The 19454-nt window shown below is 53.8% G+C and overlaps 1 protein-coding gene across 3 annotated transcripts in view; it reads right to left on the bottom strand.

Moving 5' to 3' along the window:
* The window catches only part of Ttbk1 (tau tubulin kinase 1), a 43456-nt gene extending 26417 nt beyond the window's left edge, over positions 1–17039 (bottom strand). The window contains exons 1-12 of one of the 3 annotated variants that reach the window (XM_076557738.1): positions 16809–17039; positions 13264–13425; positions 8807–8954; positions 8156–8229; positions 7795–7935; positions 6986–7090; positions 6719–6784; positions 6063–6155; positions 5860–5985; positions 3317–3471; positions 361–592; positions 17–195 (exon numbers count right to left, since the gene is read on the bottom strand). In XM_076557738.1, the coding sequence (XP_076413853.1) occupies positions 17–195; positions 361–592; positions 3317–3471; positions 5860–5985; positions 6063–6155; positions 6719–6784; positions 6986–7090; positions 7795–7935; positions 8156–8229; positions 8807–8954; positions 13264–13371 (1427 nt within the window). In that variant the 5' untranslated portion in view covers positions 13372–13425; positions 16809–17039. The remainder of the gene's footprint in view (positions 1–16; positions 196–360; positions 593–3316; positions 3472–5859; positions 5986–6062; positions 6156–6718; positions 6785–6985; positions 7091–7794; positions 7936–8155; positions 8230–8806; positions 8955–13263; positions 13426–16808) is intronic. The other 2 variants (XM_076557739.1, XM_076557737.1) reach the window with 2 other exon arrangements.
* Positions 17040–19454: the final 2415 nt, after the last annotated feature.

Genomic DNA, 19454 nt, shown 5'->3' with positions numbered 1-19454 from the left:
CCGTCTACAGACTCACCTCCTCTCATGCAGCTCTACCCGCCCATCAGCTGCTGTAGACAGCCTCTCCGACTCCGGGCTGTTGACCCTTCGGTAGCGTAGAGACCGTACTGGGGTTGTTGGGGAGTCTGGGGGGGCACGCACTGGGGAGCTGGGGACCCCTACTCCCCGACTCTGCTCTTCCTCCACACAGGGGGTCTGTAGGAGAGGAGACGCTGTGAGTTGGGGTTGACAAGCCGGTGAGAGGTTTTCTCAGGGGAAAAGAGACCTGAGGCGGGTGGTGGTGGACTGGGAGGATGGGGTCAAGGGCTGGGAACCCAGATGGGGAAGGCCGCCCACACCCTTCTGCCTGGGTGCAATTACTTTGCCGATGTTGATGCGCAGCTTGTTACGGTTGACATCTGTCTCCTCCCACACTTCAGCCTCCGGACCCCCGGGGTGGGGCACGAGGTGGGGGCCAGGGCCCAAGCCCTCCGGAGGCCTCCCAGGCAGGATCGGGGGTGCATTCTCCTGGTCACTCAGGTGCTCGCCCTGTAGCACATCCTCGGTGTTCTCACGAAGCAGGTCCCCGGGCACTGGCGTCACATTGACCACTCTGGAGAAGCCAGGGAGAGTCGTGGGTAAGGCTGGCAGGGATGCCCTTCTCTCTTTTCTCCTTTACTCTCTGCCAGCACAGGCCCTGGGGACCCTCCAGAGTGGACACTCCATTGCCATCCCTGACCCACAAGGCCTCTGAGACCTGATCATCCTCAAATTGCCAGGGGCTGCAAGGAAATGTGCCCCGCAGGGACTAGAACCTGTCCACCCTTGCTGCAGCCACGGTCAGGGTCTGGCTCCCTTCAGACCCCGGAACAAGTCTGTGAAGGGCCCTTTACACTCCTTATCCAGAGACCTTTTAAAAAGAGATGTAGTTACTTTATGTGTAAGAGTGTTTTGCCTGCACGTATGTATGTGCACTGCGTGTGTGCAGTGCCTGCAAAAGCCAGAAGAGGGCGCTGGATCCCCTGCTCTGGAGTTACAGACAACTGTGAGCCACCATGTGGGTGCTGGGAATCAAACCCAGGTCCTCTGCAGGAACAGCCAGTGTTCTTAACTGCCGAGCCATCTCTCCAGCTCCACGTGTTAGCTCCTTAATACATTTTATTTACTTTCTTTCTGTTTTTGTTTAGTTTTATCTTTGTGAGTGTGTGTACACAAGTGTATATGACACAGTCTGCACGTGGAGTCGGATGACAGCCTTAGCTGTTGGCTCTGCCTCCATCTTGAGACACAATCGTGATGTGTGTGCTTGTGTGTCTGTGTGTGTGTGTGTCTGTCTGTGTGTGTGTGTGTCTGTGTGTCTGTGTGTGCCTGTGTGTGTGTCTGTGTGTCTGTGTGTGTGTGTCTGTGTCTGTGTGTGTGTGTCTGTGTGTGTGTGTCTGTGTGTGCGTGTGTGTCTGCATGCATGTATGTGGAGGCCAGAGGTTGGTGTGGAAATGTCTTCCTCTATGGTTCTTCACTTTGTTTTTTTGTTTTTGTTCTTATTTATTTACTTATTTATTTATTTATTTATTTATTTATTTATTTATTTATTTATTTATTTATTTATTTATTTATTGGTTCTTTTCGAGACAGGGTTTCTCTGTGTAGCTTTGCACCTTTCCTGGAACTCACTCTGTAGACCAGGCTGGCCTCGAACTCACAGAGATCCACCTGGCTCTGCCTCCCAAGTGCTGGGATTAAAGGCGTGCACCACCACCACCCTGCATTTGTTTGTTTTATTTTTTGAGACAGGGTCTTACTATGTAGTCCTGGCTGATCTGGAACTTGCTATGTAGACCAGGCTGGTCTCAGATTCCCAGAGATCTGCCTGCCTCTGCCTCCTGAGCGCTGAGATCACACCTAGCCCTCACCCTGTTTTTCGAGATAAGGTCTCTCAGTGAACCTGGAACTTGCTATTTCAGCTAGACTGACTGGCCAGCTAGCCCCCAGGATCCACTGAGGTAAGGTTCTCTTGTGCATCAGGCTGGCTGGGCTGCAAGCTTCCCGGGGGCTTTCTGGCCCTGCCTCCCATCTCACCATAGGGACACACGGAATACAGGGACGCAATACTGTGTCCCCCTTATATGGGTTCTGGGAACCCTAATGCAGGTCCTCATGATTGGGCTGAGAGTGCTTTATCCACTGAGCCACATTTCCCAGGCTCCTCTCTGTTTTCAAAACAAGGTCTCCCTGTGTAGTCCAGGCTAGTCTCAAACTCATAATCCTCCTGCCTCATCCTTCCAAAAATGCTGGAAGTAGCTATGTACCATCATACCCCACTTCCCCGAGCAGCCTCAGCACAGAATTGGGCCATCGTGGTGTGCCAGCAATTTCTATGACATCTCCCTCCCAAAGGTGGCCCTGGGTTAGGTGATGTGATGGCTATTCTTGGTTATCAACTTGACTACATCTGCATTTAACTAAAACCCAAATGGCTGGGCACACTTGTGAGGGAGTTTTCTTAATTAAATAATTTGAAGTGGGAAGATCCATTTCTAATCTGGATCTTTAAAGTGGAAAGCTACACCTTTAATCCAGATCTTTCAAAATCTGAAGACCCACTTTTAATGTGGGCACGCCTTCTGCCGGCAGCCTACATACAGGACACGGAAGAAGGCAGCTTGCTCTCTTTGCTGCTTGCTCTGGCTCTCCCTGGCAAGTCCATTCCTTCACTGGCCTTAGAGCCTACTTCTTCAGGATCCTGATGTATACTGAAGACCAGCTGAGGCATTCAGCCTCAAGGGCTGAACAACTACCAATTCTTGGACCTTCCATTGATAGACAGCCATTGTTGGACTAGCGGATCACAGCCTATAAATTATTCTAATAAATACATTCATTCTATCAGTTCTGGTCCCCTAGAGAATCCTGGCTAGTAGAGGTGGGAACACTTCTTAGTCAGGAGCCTCCCCAGGTACCCTTTCACATGCCCCACATGGTTTGGAAACTATTTCCCCAAATCAGCTGAGGCCCTGTAAAGACAGGCACCAATGTCTCCCTGAGCCCCTGCGGCGTGGATGATGTAAGACAGACATGTTCGTTATTTACAGTGAGAAAGGCAGACTGTGGGGTTCAAGTTGATTCACCAGGATTTTTCCTTAGTCAAAAGCCCTAAATGAAGAAGGTACCCACTCCATGCTTAGATTCAAGGTAGACTGTGATAGGACAGCCAAGCATCCAGCATGAAGATACAACTAGGGGGGTCCAAGAAGGATGAGAGGGCTGGCTTCTGGGGTGACGGCTCCAGGTGAGGGTCACTGACCACCCCACTCACCCTGATGCCCCCACTCAGACTCACCCGAACATGGCTGCCGTCTGCCGGGTGTTCTGCTGGGGTGGGGTGGAGGTGCTTGTGGACAGGAGGGCATCGGTGCCCGCCTTCTCCCAGTCAAAGGCCTCGTTCTCAGCAATGCCCCGCTCCTTCATGCTGTTCTCAAACACCGACATGATCAACTGCAGGAAGACAGAGGGGTGACCCCAGGCCCGGCCAGGCAGAAGGGGCAATAGCGGGGATTGCAGCGGGGGAAATGGGGCCAGGGATGGGCCGAGAGGGGGCACTGGAAGGACAAGTGCTCTTTAAATGAAAACACAGCACAAAGCAGTGTGCAAATTCCCCTCTTGGATTAAGCCCCACCAGATGGGTGCTAGTCCTCCGAGACCTGTCCTTTGAGGACAGTCTCCAGACTCTGCTGCCATCTGAACAGGCACATCAGTGGCCCTGAACCCCTGGGTTCCCTCATGGTCTTAGGACTCTGCAGGCTACTGCCTCTGATGGGTGCCTCTCTCACATCCTCTCCTGGCTCCTGACTGACTCCCATACAGTTCCCCTCTCACACTGGGCACAGAGCATCCATTTTTCATCACTTCTCACATGCTTCGCTGCCAGTTCTACACCTCTAGCCAACATCACAGGGCTCAATAGGTAGGTGTTCATAACTGTGTGGACCAAGGGACTCAATGAGGCTGAACCAGGACAAGGAGTCGGGGGTCAGCCCCACCAGCAGCTGGGATGTCGGGTTCAAGAGGTAGCAGGGTGGCTTCAAGACCTCTGAGAAGCCCAAGCCATTCAGCGTTGGGCTGGCGCTCTTCAGAGCCCGGGGAAGGCACTCTGATGACAGGGCCCTTGCTTCAATGTCTGCTGCTGTGAGATGGACACTCCCCAATCCCCTCATTGTGCAGCACTGTGCCTCATCCAGAGTGGCTTCTGGGCAAACACTGATGATATGTCTCTACATTCTCCCAATGGTATGCTAGGTCCCATGAGGTGTGGTGATGGAGCTATGGGGAAAGCATTAGACCTGGAGTCAGTGTCCTTCACTACAGTGATGTATATGAGGATGGCGCCATGAAGTTATTGAGAAGCTGGAAAATTCCTATCACCTGGTCATGTGACATTGTAGAACATTAATCCAGTGTGTGGTGGTGCTGGTTTCATCAGTCATGTGATTATGCAGTATATAACACTATGTGTTTGATTTTGGTTTTTGTGTTTATTTTATTTAAAAAATTATGTGTATGTGTGTGGGGGGGGGGTGTTATACACATGAATGCAGGTGCCTGTGGGTGCCAGAAGATGGCGCCAGGTCCCCTGGAGCTAGAGTTACATGTGGTTGTGAAACTCCTGACATGGTGCTGGGAATTGAACTTGGGTCCGCTGCAAGATCAGCATGTGCTGTTGACTGAAAAAGCATTTCCCTAGCCCTGATCTTTGTTGTTGTTGAGAGAGAGTCTCCCTATGCAGCCCAGGCTGACCTCAAAGTCGTGATGCTCCTGCCTGTGCCTCATGTGTTCTGGGATTGCAGGTGTGAATCACCACACCTGGCCAATTATTTTTTAAATCACTATTTAGAACATACACCCTCGACTTACAAAAGAGAAGTTTACTGAGGTTGCTGATGTGACTGTCAGTGGAAGGTCTGCTTGCTTAGCATGCAGGAAGTTCTGGGTTCAACCTCAGGCACGGTAAATCACGGGGCATGGTGGCACATGTCTAAAATCCAGCGCTTGGGAGGTGGAGGCAGGAGGGTCAGAAGTTCAAGGTTATCTCCAGCTACATATTGAGTTTGAGGACAGCTGGTCTACATGAATCCCTGTCTCAAGAACAACAGAAGCTGTAATCTGCTACAGCATGCGATGTTAGGCCAGGAGAAGCTTGAGGGTCTCAGGTGCACTGTGTCTCTTGTCTGGATCATGATCTGATCTTGTCTGCCACACTGTAGGGCAGGGTTGATGAAGGGGGGAGCCTGTCCAGGTTTGGGAAGTGAGCTCTACAAAGGCTACACAGTGAGATGCTGAGGACAGTCTGCCCTGTCACTAAGCAACGTATAACTGCCTGAGCCCAGCCCCGCTCTTAACCATGACGTCTGTCTAATCTCAGGTTCCCATCTCTGAACAATCATCACAGTTAGCTTCCTGCAGAGTTCCGATGTCAAGCATCCTATCATGGTCCTTCCCCTACCCAGGCTCTCACTATGTACCCCAGCTGACCGGGAACTCTCTGTGCAGAGCAGAGACCAGGCTATCCTCAAACTCACAGAGAAATCCACCCCCACCCCCACCCCAAGTGCTAGAATTAAAGGTGTGTATGATCATGCCCCTGCCTCAGACCCTTATTTTGAAGCTTGAATGTGGTAACACAAGAACAGTACTTATGCTGGGGACGGTCAGCTCTTGAGAAATCTTAGCAGTGACTGCGGTTTGCAAGGGCAAGAACAGTCTGGTATAGTTAGAAGTCCAAGGGGCAGATGCAGGGGCATTGAAGTATGCCAGGCTGCGGGGGCAGGGGCAGTCACTGTTGAGGGCCAGCGACCTCTGAGTGGTGCCCCAGGCTGGGGGTCGCACCTGGTAATCAGGCTTGGTGAAGTAGTCAAGGCTGGCGATGTGGTCCAGGAAGAGATGGAACTCCGACGGCATGTGCTTCAGGAGCATCCGGTGCTCATACTTCTCCTTGATCATCCCCACCTGCTCCTGGAGGGGCGCGGACACAGGAGGTAAGGCCCCAGCTAGTCCCCTCCGCCTCTTCCACCCAGCTGTGGGGGCCTCACCTTGTCCTTGATCTTCCTCCAGGGCAGCTGGCCCACTGCGAACTCCACCAACATGTAGAAGAGAGACCACAGGTCATCGTGGCGGCCCATCTCCTGAGAGGGAAGGGAGAGTCACCTTAAATTCTCAAGTCCTCCTCTGGGAAGGGGTAGTGGACCCTTTTCTGGGGACAGCTGACACCTAGACCAGATAGACAATGCTAGGGTCTCTCTAGGGCTGTGGCTCAGCACATAGACACCACAGTAAAAAGTTCTGGGTGTGGTTTTGTTTTGGTTCGGTTCGGTTTGGGTTTTTTTTGAGACAGGGTTTCTCTGTGTAGTTTTGGTGCCTGTCCCGGATCTCGCTCTGTAGACCAGGCTGGCCTTGAACTCACAGAGATCAGCCTGCCTCTGTGATTAAAGGCTTGTGCCACCACCGCCCGGCCTGAGTATATTTTGTCTCTTCAAAAAAAAGAAAAAAAGGTGATTTTTCAGTGGGGAGAGGGATAATGGAGGCCCAGAAGAGGACATTGGGGCAGCCAACAGGGACACCTTCCTCCATCTCCAGGATGCAGCCACACCCCATTCTTTTCTCCCCACCTTGACATCCACAGCTCCCTCCGTGCCCAGCTCTGTCTTCCTGCCCTTAGCCCTTAACTCAGGGCATGCCACCCACTCACCCGGTTCTTGTGGGCATTGACCGAGGCATAGCGAACAGTCCCCCGGAACCCGGCCACATTCCGAGGCTGCAAGGAAGAGACCACACCTCAGCCACACCGCCACCCCTACCACCACCAAGACTAACTGCCCACCTCACCCAGGTACCAGCTGTCATGCCAGGGTTGGGTAAAAAGAACACCAAGCCTGCTTAGGCAGCTACGAAGAGAAATGTCCCCATACCAGAGAGTTCTTAGAGCCCCACCACCCTGGCGCCGAGTGGTACTCACGGGCCGGACGTCTCCTGTAGTGTTGGTGTACTGCCGGGCCAGCCCAAAGTCCAACATGTAGCACTTTCTGTAGGTGGAGGGCAGCCGGCCCATGGCAAAGTTGGACTGTGGGAAGAGAGCAGCCGTGAGCTGGGGTCCAGCACCCCCAGACTCACTAAAGTATTGCTATGCCAGCGCTGAAGGGCCCCCAGCCCATGGATTCTTACACCCACCCAGATTCGCGTGACTGTGACTGTGGCACCTCAGCGACAGAGCAGGGATGACTACCCTCATTTAGAGACACTGAAGGGAAGGTCCACGGCTGAGGACGCTTCTCTGAATCACAGAACTGGTGACAGCAGCTTCGAGCGCTGCTCCATCCTGCTCTAGATCCTCAGCTCCCAAAGGGGCAGCAGGGCTTGGTACGGCTGCCTGGCTCAGAATCAGCCGCCCGGCTCAGAATCAGCCGCCTGCACCTTTCTTGCTGTGTGCCCTGGGGCCGTCCACTCAGCCTTCCCACACTTCTCTTTTTACCCTTTTAAACGAGAGGATTGTCCTTTCCTTTTCTAGCACCAAGATCCAAGACGGCCTCCCCTGACCTCCTCACCTCTAGACTGAAGGACTACAGAGGGTCATGGGTGAGAGATGAAGAAGGATGGACAGAGATGAGAGCTGGGCACTCGGCCTGGCATGGCCAAGAGGTGAGAACGAGGGGATGGGGTTTGGTGCGGATCAAGAAGTGTCTAAGTAGAAGAGGTTCCTGAGGTTCAACCACTGGAGCGGAGCGGCCAGGCCCCACAGCAACAGGAACGCTCAGGCACACTGCTCACCGGCTTGATGTCACGGTGCAGGAAGCCCACGGAGTGGATGGCTTCGATGGACTCCAGGATCTGCTTGCCCAGCCTCAGTGTGGTGCTTAGCGTGAAAGTGCCCCTCGGCTGGCTTCGGCGCAGGTCAGCCAGGTTCCGACCCTGGGTAGGGTGGGCGAGATGGATAAGATGGGATAGGACGGGGAAGGGGGAGGGGAAGACTCATCCCAGCTACCACCACTATGACAGCCTTGCCCACAAAGGGTCGTGCCTACCCTCTACCCATCCCATCAGGGACCGATGCTTCCCTTCCCCATGCCACACCCAAGTCACCCTCCAGCTCTCGGGGAGAGAGGCAGGTGGACAGGTCCCAGGGACACACCTGCAGCTGCATCACCACATAGTTGAACTTCTCGTTCCTGCCACAGCCAATGAACCTGCACACGTGGTCCTTCCCTGAAAGGCACAAAAAACGAGGGCCTCTCAAGTCCCATTCCTTCCTCCTCACCAGCCAAAGACAGGGTCTGGTGTGCCCCTCTACCCCCACCCCAGCTCACACACACACACACACACACACATACACATACACACACACACACACACACACATACACACACATACACACACACACACACACACACACACACACACACACACACACCACTTTGTTGTGCGTGGTGTGTATGTATGCCATGCCCACCTAGCGTTGATGTGGATTCTAAATTGCTTTGACCCTGGAGCCACTGAGCCACCCCTCTGGCACCCTCTCGAATCCTGTTCCCGCCCTGGTTCTGGGAATTCTGGGAATGCCTCTGTAATAGCCCTGCTCCCACCCCCCACCCCCACCCCCATCCCCGCCTTCTTTCTAACACTCTGGCCACACCGATGTCTGTAAGCCACGACACACCTCACTTGGCCATCACCAACAGTCTCCCTCATCACTCCCCGTCACTCTCCTAGCCTCTGGTCTCATCTTTCCCAGCCCCTGGCTCCATCGCCTCTTCCTTCCCACGCCCCAGCCCCAGGGTGGTACCTTGAAGCTTTTTGAGCACAGCCACCTCCATCTTGAGGACCTGCTTAGGCTGCTGGGCTGACTCCACCTTGAGGGCCACGTTCTCCCTGGTCAGCAGGTCCATGGCCTCGTAGATCTCACCAAAGCCCCCGCCCCCGATCTTCTTCAGCTGTGGGTGAGGGGAAGAATTGTGCTCAGGGATCCAGCTGGGCAGCTCCTCAGCCCACCTCTGCGGACTATATTCTCCACCGATGGGCAGGTGGTATTCTTGAAGGAGAGGACACACACACACGCGCACACACACACACACACACACACACACACACGCACACACATGCGCACACATGCGCACGCACGCGTGGCACTGGACAGGTATCTGAATAGGAGTGGACTATAAGAGACACACGGCTTCAGGCAGACACGAGACTGCCCTGACACAGGGTTCTAGAGATGGTGGGTCATCTGGAGAGTGGGGCCAGGGGTGTAGCTTGGTCAGCAGAGTGCTTGCTTAGCACACATGAAGCCCCAGGTTCGATCCCAGTACCACATCCAACAGGCATGGTGGTGCACACTGGCGGAAGGAGGTAAAGGTTCAGTACCAGCCTGTGCTACATAGTAGGGCTAGCCTGGGATATCTGAGTCCCTGTCTCCAAAGAAGGGGAGGGAGGGAAGGAGAGAGGGAGGAACACATGGGTAGGAGCTTAGCATGTAAAGGCGCTTGCTACCAAGCCTGACATCCTGGGTTTGATCCCCAAGACCCACATGGGAGAAGACAGCCAACTGCCTCATGTTATCCTCTGACTTCCACACACATCACGACACACAAAGCCACAGCACACATCAATAAATGTAAAAAATAGTCATAACAGTAAAGGACAGAAGAGGAACCAGCACTGTGAGGAACGGTGAAGGTTCTTGAGGCAGGAGAGGAACACAGAAAGAGAAAGGGCAGAGGGCAGAAGGAGCAGGCAGCACCCTGCTCTGACGGAAGCTGGTGACAACAGAAACCTAACAACCAGGTGGGAAGGACCCAGCCTCTCGAGACAGCGGCCTGTCTCCGGGGAGCTCTCGCCTCGGGAGACAACAACCTAGTCCGCATCCTTCTACAGCTTGCTGCCTGTGTGTGAGCATGGAGGAGAGACCGGGTAGGCGTGTGAAGGGCTCACAGACCTCACCACAGTCAGTCCTAGGCTCTGCAGCACAAGGGAGGCGGGGTCACCTGACTCCCGTGGTGCACACAGCGACAGTCACAAGGCCCAGGGCCTGCCATGCTTTGGCTAGGCCACACGGCTAGCAGATAACTGGGCTGCATTTTCTCCAGCCTGCATCAGCTGGAGACAGAACCTACCGGTGTAGGAGCCGCAGGTTACGGGATGTGGACCACTGAGCATCACAAGCGTGGATGCTGACACTCAAGTCTTCAGACTCCCTGCTGGTGGGAACACCCCTAGCGTCTGCTCCCCTGCTCCCAGCTTCCCGGGGCCCCAGCTCCTCTATTGGCCTTTCCCCCAACTGAACCTCCTTTACTTCTCCCCCCATCCCTAGGGAGGGGTCTGGATGCTGTCACTCAGCCAGCATCCTTTCCTTCTGCTCTGCGATGAGGGCATTCTCATCCACTGGCCACAGTGATAGGCCCCTCACAATCCCACATAGATTGGGGATCCTTGAAAAGTGGGGTTGGAGAGATGGCTCAGCCGTTGAAGGCAAGGCTGGCAACCAAAAGATAAAGTGATGAACTTTTGGGCCAAAGAGAAAAACTCGGTCTAGAATACGAATGTATTACTCTCTGTAACAATGCGTCATAAAAATGCAATTTTTAGTTCCCTGTTATAGAAGGGGGTGTCATGAGACAAAAGTGCCCAGGGCCCATGAACGTCACAAGGCGCCCCTGCTCAAAGCCCCTTAAGAGAACACCCTTCGGATCCTTAGCAGGCCCAGTTTCTCTGCTTCTGTGTGTTTCAACGATCCCAACCCCCATTGAGGGACCTCCCTAAACCAGAGAAGAAACACAACACAGGAGAGCCTCGGTTTATTTGGCGCAGACTCCCTTTTCTTGGCCCCACTCTGGACAAACTAAAGTTATCTAGGTTTTGTAAACTTTTTGAGTCTCCACTTTTTCTCCTCAATAAGAGTTGGATTGAGCCGGTGGCGGTGGCGCACGCCTTTAATCCCAGCACTCGGGAGGCAGAGCCAGCCTGATCTACAGAGTGAAATCCAGGACAGGCACCAAAACTACACAGAGAAACCCTGTCTCAAAAAATGAGAGAGAGATAGAGATAGAGATAGAGATAGAGATAGAGATAGAGATAGAGAGAGAGAGAGAGAGAGAGAGAGAGAGAGAGTCGGATTGAAACAAGTCACAAAGATCTTTCACCCCTAAGGCCCCAAGTCTCACATGGGCTGATATTCTTACTGATTGTGTTCATGTGGCAGACAGACCTCAGCCTGTCTTCTGATCACGAAACTGGCAAGTTAGCTGACCACACCTATGAAACAGGTGTGCTGGTCACTGCTGTATCTAACATCAGTTCCTGAGATAACCCCTGGAGGACACCTTCACAGCCTCTGAGAACAAGAAAGGCACAGAGCGGCTGGAGAGATGGCTCCGCGGTTAAGAGCACCGGTGTTCTTCCAGAGGACCCAGGTTCAATTCCCAGCACCCACATGGCAGCTCACAACTGTCTGTAACTCCAAGATCTGACATCTCACACAGATACACATGCAGGCAAAACACCAATGCACATAAAACAAATAAGTTATCTTAAAGAGGTACAGCACAAACACTAGGATTTTTATCGCTGTTGTTTGCTATGCTGCTTGCAAGGATCACCCCTCAAGAACGACTTACTGTTTTTATTTTATTTTGTAGCACAAAGAAATTTATTTACAACTTCCTATTTTTAAATATTCCTCCTAGATCGCTGACCCCCGTTTCTCCTGGCTGCAGCCCCCTCTCTGGTCCGTGATTCCCGGTTCCCATACTCACATATCAGTCCCATCCCTGCCCGAAAATGGCTGCATCCGGCACCTGGTCTCTAGCTCTCCAGGGGCAGGGCAGGAGACAGCCTTAAGGACAGTCCAGGTCTGGCATACTCGCCCTCCCCCCAGCCCCCGCCACTCCCCCTGCCATCTCCCTCCCCGCACACTCCCATCCGTCTTCCACAGAGCACAACAAGGTCTTTAGTCTACACTCAGTGTGTGTGAACAGTCTTTTTCTGGCCTTTTCAGGACAAATGTTATTCAGCCTCCCATCTGCCAGACACCAAGCTCGTGTGCCAGGGACCGGGGGTCTTGAAGGAGCGCTTCTCACTTTGCCAAGCACCCCTTCCTTTTATGGCTGCCCCGGCTCCTCCTGCATTTCTGTCCAGTTACTCTTTCTCAGGAATCCCGCTTCAGGGGCCCTAAGACTCTCCTAACACCCCCGCTCCCAATTCCTGAAAATGCTACTTTGCCTCTCTCCTTGGACCTCTAGGGGACCTGCGCGGCCGGGGGACTGTTGCCATGGAGATCCGCCGGCACCCAGGCCCCACCCTCCTCTCCAACCCAGCATCCCTAGTAAGCTGAGCCTCACCACACCAAAGCCCAGGGACGCGCGCACGCGGACACCACAACTGTACGCGGTGAAAACATCTGACCTCCATGGTTCTTTCTTCCCCTCTGGATCCCCATTTCTGTGCATACCCCACAGCCGCACACACTTTTCCCACACTATACCATCCTACATCATCCCACCCTACAATAAAGAGGACACCAGGGTGCTTTAAAACGATGGAGAAAAAAGGATTTGGACGAGGCTGACCGACAGTAGGTCTGGTTCCCCAGACACAACCCTGTCCCGACCCTTACAGTGTCCCTCTCCCACCCAGAATATCATCTCCCCCCGCCCCCCACCCCGCCACGAATAAACTCGGACTACAACTCCCAGCAGGCCAAGGAGCCCGAAGTCCTGGGTTAGAGGAACAGGGCACGCTGGGAGATGGAGTCTCGGCGTGTTGCACCTGCCGCAGGAACCCGGGAAGGGAGGAGGGTGGATGGAGAAGATGGAGTGCGGATGCGGTGGGAGCAGCCCGCAGGGCCTCTTTCCCCAGACCCAAGCCTTTCCGTCCTCTGCGGAAGCGGAGGAACACATGCTCACTCAATGTCCTTCCCCAAGGTGCGGCAGAGAAGGAGCCCCCTCCCCCACCACCCTCCTCCGCACCCAGCTCTGCAGCTCGCACCTAGACATCCAACTAGGAGTTGTTCAGGCTGAGCTGGACCAGCACGACCTAGCCCGGGAAGGGGTGAGAGGGAGCCGGGTTGGAGAGAGGGTCCCGGGAGAATGTGTGGGCAAAAATAACATTTGAGCGGCATGCAAACGAGCTCGAGGACGCCTCCCACTTAGGGTAAGGGCTCCAAGGGCACCAGTCTTAGGGAGTCTCCAGATCTCTTCTGCTCCTTTCCCAGACCCCTCCCGCTGCCCAGCTAGGTCACTCACTCACCACCTTCCAGCGATCTTTGACCACGTAGTTGGCCGGCAGGATGTCGGCCTGCTCCCCTCCCCCACTCATGTTGGTTTCGTCCTTAAGAGCAGCCGCTAGGCACTGCATCCGCCAGCCGGAGGGAGGGGTGTCCGCAGGGCCTGCCCTTGGTGGGCCATCTACCTGGGAGAGTGAGGAAGGGCAGTGAACAGCCTGGCTGCCACCCTAGACCACCTGACAGCTGGGGAGAGGCGCCCCATCCCCATCCTGCTGGCAGGCATCCTTCCCAAGCCGGGGTGGGGTGGAGTGGGGGGGGGGGGCTCTGATGCTCAAGGAGTTACTGGGAGAAATACTTCTGGTGATGGAGGTCAGTGGAAGGGAGGTAATATAAACCACAAATGGGAGGTGTGAAAATCAGCAACAGGACACATACACAGGATGAAAACAGGAGAGGGCAGTGATGTGTGAATAAGCCATGGGGAAAACGTTTACCATAGAGACATTCCAAAGGAAGGAGGGGAAGATGCGCTAGCCAGGGGGCAATCCTAGGCGGACACCCAAGAATGACAAGCCTGAGTCACTCACTACCTGCCGTCCCGGTCATCCACACCTAGCCTGTGCCACACAACTCCTGTGGAGATGTGCTTTGCTGGCGGAGAGGGAAGACCTGCTGAGCATGGGTAAGCCATGGGCTACCCTCATCAGAGTGGCCACCCAGCCAACCAGAGAGATGTGACCATCAAGAAAGACAAGGACATGCACAACAGCCCCTTGAGGGTGGCATGGAGGCAGCTGGGTTGTTGAGAGGTGACCACCACCCTCAGTGGACGCTGGCCCCGCTGGCAACCACAAGACTGGGAAGCCAGGGTGTGTGCCAACGGTGAACACAGGACCACGGACTCAAGCCATGGGTTTCAGAGGGATGGTACCCCAGGGTCTACTCCACGAGGGCCAAACTGAACAGGGGGAGAGCAGAGCAGTGGGTGCTGTCTGAAGGAAGGCAGAGAGTGGTAGAGAAGCACAGGTCTGGGCAGGCAGGGTCGAGCAAGTCCCTTTCTACCTCTGTGTGGAGCCGGCCTGGAGGAATGCAGCTTCTACTGTGCTTAGGTGGATAGAAGTTGAGCGTTGGAACTAGTATCCCAACCTTCAGAGGTACTAAGACGCATGTTATCCAAAGAAACGTGTGTGTGTGTGTGTGTGTGTGTGTGTGTGTGTGTGTGTGCCTGTGTGTGCTTGTGTGTGTCTGTGTTCATGTACCCCTCTGTATGAGTGTACATGTCTTGCTTTGTGTGTGAATGTGTAGAGAAGGGGCCAATAAAGGTGACTTTCTGGTATTTCTGCCAAGCCAGCACAGGATTTGGAACCAGCATCTTTTCTTCTCATCTTTCATCTATAGATACTTTATGTGCTCTCTGCCACACTAACCATGGCCCTGGAGAGCCACACACAGGAGTGAAGGGAGTCACTCGGCCTGGGGACTGGGCACAGGAGAGGTGGAAAGTTCTTTGTAAATGGGGTGGGACACTACAATCACTAATTGTAGCTAAGCTCTTTGTAAATGGGGGGAAAGGACATTACAGGTACTCCATGAGCCTGACACTCCTTGAGAGGGCTGACTTCTCAGGTCCTGTGTCTAGACATCCTGGTAAGGGCAGGGTGGGTTGTGAAGGACCTGAGACATCTTCTCCAGGTCACAGTGTTCCCGTGGGACATGAAGAGAAAGCATTTCCATTGTCACTCTTTTTAGCTTTTTTTGAAATGACTGAGCTGAAATGTCTCCTCCAACCCGTACAATGCCAGGGCTATGGGCCGTCAGGAGTTCGGAAGACAGGGACGACAAAGGCAAGATGGAAGGAAATGGGGTGGGGTTCCGGAATATAGGTCGAGGACAAGACCGAGGCAGCTGGGCATGGTACCACACACCTGTGATCCCAGCACTCTGGAGGTGGAGGCAGGAGGATGAGGGATTTGAGACTAGTCTTGGCTATACAGCAAGTTCAAGGCCAGCCTGGGCTACAAGATACACTGGCTGAAAACAACAAAACAAAACAAAAACAAAACTAAACAAAAAAGACTGGAGACACAATCAAACTTGTGTGGAGGAGGCCTCAGCTGGAACTCAGCTGGAGCTTAATCCTAATGTGTAGGAGGCCATAGCCCCAGCCCGAGCCCCAGCACAGGGGGGAAGGAAAGAGTTAAATTCAGGCTGGGGAGGAAGCTCAGTGGTAGAGTACATGTCCACATGGTCAAGGCTCCCAGCTTCAACTCCCAATACCACCAAAAATTAACTTTTTAATAAAAAGGGGGCTGGGAGCCTGCCAGGACAGTTCTGTGAGAAAAGGTCCTCACCATCAAGTCTGATTCCTGAGACCCATGTGAAGAACAGAGGGAACCAGACCCCTGCATCTTGTCCTCTGACCTCCACATGTGTGCTGTAGCAGGCATACACCCTCCACACGCAAAATAAATAAAATGTAATCCAAAGGGGAGGATGGAGATGTGGCAAGATATTTGCCTAACAAGTCAGTACAGGGCCCTACATTCAGCTCCCAGTACTGAAAAAATAATAATTTAAAAAGTTGAACAATTGGAGGGGCCTTAGTCCTGTATGGTGGACTCTGTAGGCGGATGAGGAAAATCTGTGTGCTGCTCACACATGATACTTGGGAAAGTCTAAAAGGAATGGGTGTCGGGAGGGTGGGGGGAGAACTGGTCATCCTACCCACCACCCTTCCCAGAGGATGCCTCCGTGGACCCCAGCTATCCCAGACTGGGTTGACAAGCTTGGGTGCTTGATTACTGCCCTCTGAGGTCCGTGTGCGTGTGTGTGTGTGTGTGTGTGTGTGTGTGTGTGTGTGTGTGTAGGCATGGCTGTGTGCATGCACGAGAATGTGGGGTAAGTGGAGAGCGAGCACTAAGTGCTTCGGAGCATATTGTGGTTTGGGAGCAGAAGTGTCGGTGTGTGGCCCTGCAAGGTGTGAGGCAGGTGTGTGTGGGAATCTCCGAGGCCAGGTAAGGAGGGAGGAGGTCATGAGGAGGATGAGAACAGGAGAGAAGAGGTGAGGGGAGTGCAGAGAACAGGGCCTGTCAGAGAGACAGCATGAGGGGAGCGGGGTAAGACAAGGGACGGCAGGAGATCGTGGTGGCAGGAACGGAGTGACCCCAAGAGACCACGGGAGGGGCTTCTGGACACAGCTGGGGAGTCAAAAGGGAGGCTGGTGGGAGGAAGGGAGGGACTGGGGAGGAGAGAGAGGGTCTGGAGACCGCTGGATGACCTGTCAGAGGTGACCGGAGAGTGAGGAGGGACATCATAGGGCGAGAGCTGGGGAGGGGGCCGCTGCGGGGGATGGGCTGGCAGGGTGGGTCTGTGCGGGGGCAGGGAGCGGCTCCAGGCCTCAGGCTGCGGCCCAGGCACTGTAGGCCAGCGTCCCAGCTCCCGATGGCAGCCTCGGAGGCCGCAGACCGCTGCGGGATGGGAGCCGAGCCATGGAGGTGAGCCGGGCGGGAGGCCCGATGAACCCCAGAAGGGACCCCCGGCCCGCCCGCCTGGCCCCGCCCCGCCTCACCTGCTCGGTGTCCGCTGCGGCTGCGGCTGCGGCTGCGGCGGTGAAGGCAGCGGCACGGGGCGGCGCATCCCCCGGGGCCGGGGCGGGGCGGGGGCGGCTCAGTGCGGCGCTGGGCGGCCCGCTCTCTCCCGCGGCGGCGGCGGCCTCCCGACCCCGACCATCCCGGCCCGGCCCGGCCCGACCCGGATCCTCCTCGGGCGACGGCGGCGGCGGCGACGGCGGTGGCAGCAGCGGAGTGGGGAGCTGCCCACAATGCACTGCGCCGCCAGCATCAGCACCAGCCCTGACATCACCGCCCCACCGCCCCAGCCTTTACATCACTGCCGTTTTTTCTGACATCACGTTCCACTCTGCCCCCCTAGACCCTGCCTGAGCACTCTCGGATGTTCCCGTAAGAGCTGCCGGGTCTTCTTAACTGACCTGTGCCATTCACTTGACCACAGGCTCCTTACCTGTCTCCATCACCTTTTATTCCACCCCGCCCGCCTTCCCAGATTATCCCCATTACTCATTTAGCCTCACCTGACCCCCCATTCCATCCTCCACATAGCCGCGTACTTCCCTCTTAAGCCCGCTCCTCTACCTGTACCCATCCTCCCCATCCGTCTCTATTGTGGTCTCTTCTACCACCGTCCCACATTCGGACACACCACCCCTCACCTGGAACCCTCTCCTCATCATGTACTTCTCTCCTGGTTTACCTTCTCTTTCTTCCAACTGCTGACACACTCTGTCATTGTTTCTTATTGCTTACCAAATAAGATACACACTCTTTATTGTGACATTAAAAACTCTTTCCAACGTGAGCCCATAAGGCTATTACTCTTCTGACAGATGGGATTACTCAATATTCTCTGAATATACTCTGCGCCCTGCCTCGCGCGGCTCCTTCTCCCATTGCTTATATCCTCAACAAATGCAGAGGGAGCATCCTCAACAATAATAACAGTAGCCACACCTGCCAGACACATTAGCTCATCTGCTCTCTCTAAGCGCCCTGTGGAGCGAGAGCACACACTGCGCGGGCATAGTGACCCGAGTTTGGATCCCAGAACCCGTGGGAAAAGCCAGGAGCTGTGGTGCAGGGCTCCAAACCCAGCACGGGGAAGCAGACAGGTGAAGCCTCCAAGCTTCTTGGCCAATTTCGCTCCAGATTCAGTGAAAGAAGACACCCTATCACGAAGCAATCAACGAGGAGAGTCCTCTGGCCTCCACATATGTGAGTGCACAGGCACATGCGTGTGCACACACAGCTGGGAAGATGGCTCAGTGGGTAGTGTTTGCCTCAGAGGCCCGACAACCTAAGTTCTAACCCTAGACCACCAAACGTTGTCTTCTGACCACCACATATGCACTAAAGCATGTATGCAACCTAGCACACACACTCCCACACTCATCATGTACAGGCACAATACTAATAACAACAATAATACACTTTAAAAAATGAAATCATAACACTTTTAGGAATGTGGATGCCACTGGAAATCATTATGTTAAGTGAAGACTGAAAAAGACAACTGCTTCTGTTTTCTACCAAATGCAGGACTTCGGCTGGCAGTGTGTAAAGGAGCCTGTGGCCACAGATACACACACAGACACAGATACACACACAGACACAGATACACACACAGACACAGATACACAAACAACACAGATACACACACAGATCACACACAGACACAGATACACACACAGAGATACACACACACAGATCACACACAGAGATACACACACAGACACATAACACACAGAGATACACACACAGAGATACACACACAGACACAGATACACACACAGACACAGATACACAAATACAGACACACAGATACACACAGACCCACACTTAACAGAGCTACACACACTCACACTACACACACAGGAGAGACAGAGAGAAACAGAGAGATGGGAAGAGAATGGAGAGTGAAAGAGAGAAGGAGGATGGAGACCAGTGAGCTGGGCACACTTTTAATCCAGCACTGGGGAGGCAGATGCAGACAGATGTCTGTGTGTTCAAGACCAGCTTGATCTACACGTGAGTTCCAGACCAGCCAACGCTGCAGAGTGAGACACTGTCTTAAAAAACAAAGTCTCTTTGCCTCATAGCTCAGGTGATAGGATGCCCGCTTTGCATGCTCAAGGTCCCGGGGGAACATGCCTGATCCTCTGCTTCCCAGATCATCTACATTTCGTAACATGTTCAATTTTTCTTGTAACTTTCAAAGTATGAAATAATTACAACTGTTTTAATGCCCCTATCTATTAACCACTTTTTCTGGGTAATTTAATTTTAATTTATCTTCTGACTATTAGTCATATATTTTTCTGTTTATTTCCATACTTAGCATTTTTCAACCATCAAAATTAAATAAATAAATAAAACAAAAGTCCAGGGTCTTGGGGCTGGAGGGTGGGCTCAGTGGTTAGGTTGGGCTGGAGGGCTCAGTGGTTAGGTTGGGGCTGGAGGGCTCAGTGGTCAGGTTGGGCTGGAGGGTGGGCTCAGTGGTCAGGAGCTGCTGCCCAGGTTTTGTTGCTGCTGTTTGGGGTTGGTTTTCTTGTTTGTTCTTCTGTTGTTGTTACCAGCTGTTTCTATTTGAGATGTTTTTTCATCCACGCATCTCTTACGGGGCGCGTGGGTCGCTTCCTGCT

Source organism: Peromyscus maniculatus, chromosome 21, assembly GCF_049852395.1.
Source record: "Peromyscus maniculatus bairdii isolate BWxNUB_F1_BW_parent chromosome 21, HU_Pman_BW_mat_3.1, whole genome shotgun sequence".
Classification (NCBI taxonomy): Eukaryota; Metazoa; Chordata; class Mammalia; order Rodentia; family Cricetidae; genus Peromyscus; species Peromyscus maniculatus.
This window is presented reverse-complemented; position numbering and strand designations above follow the sequence as displayed.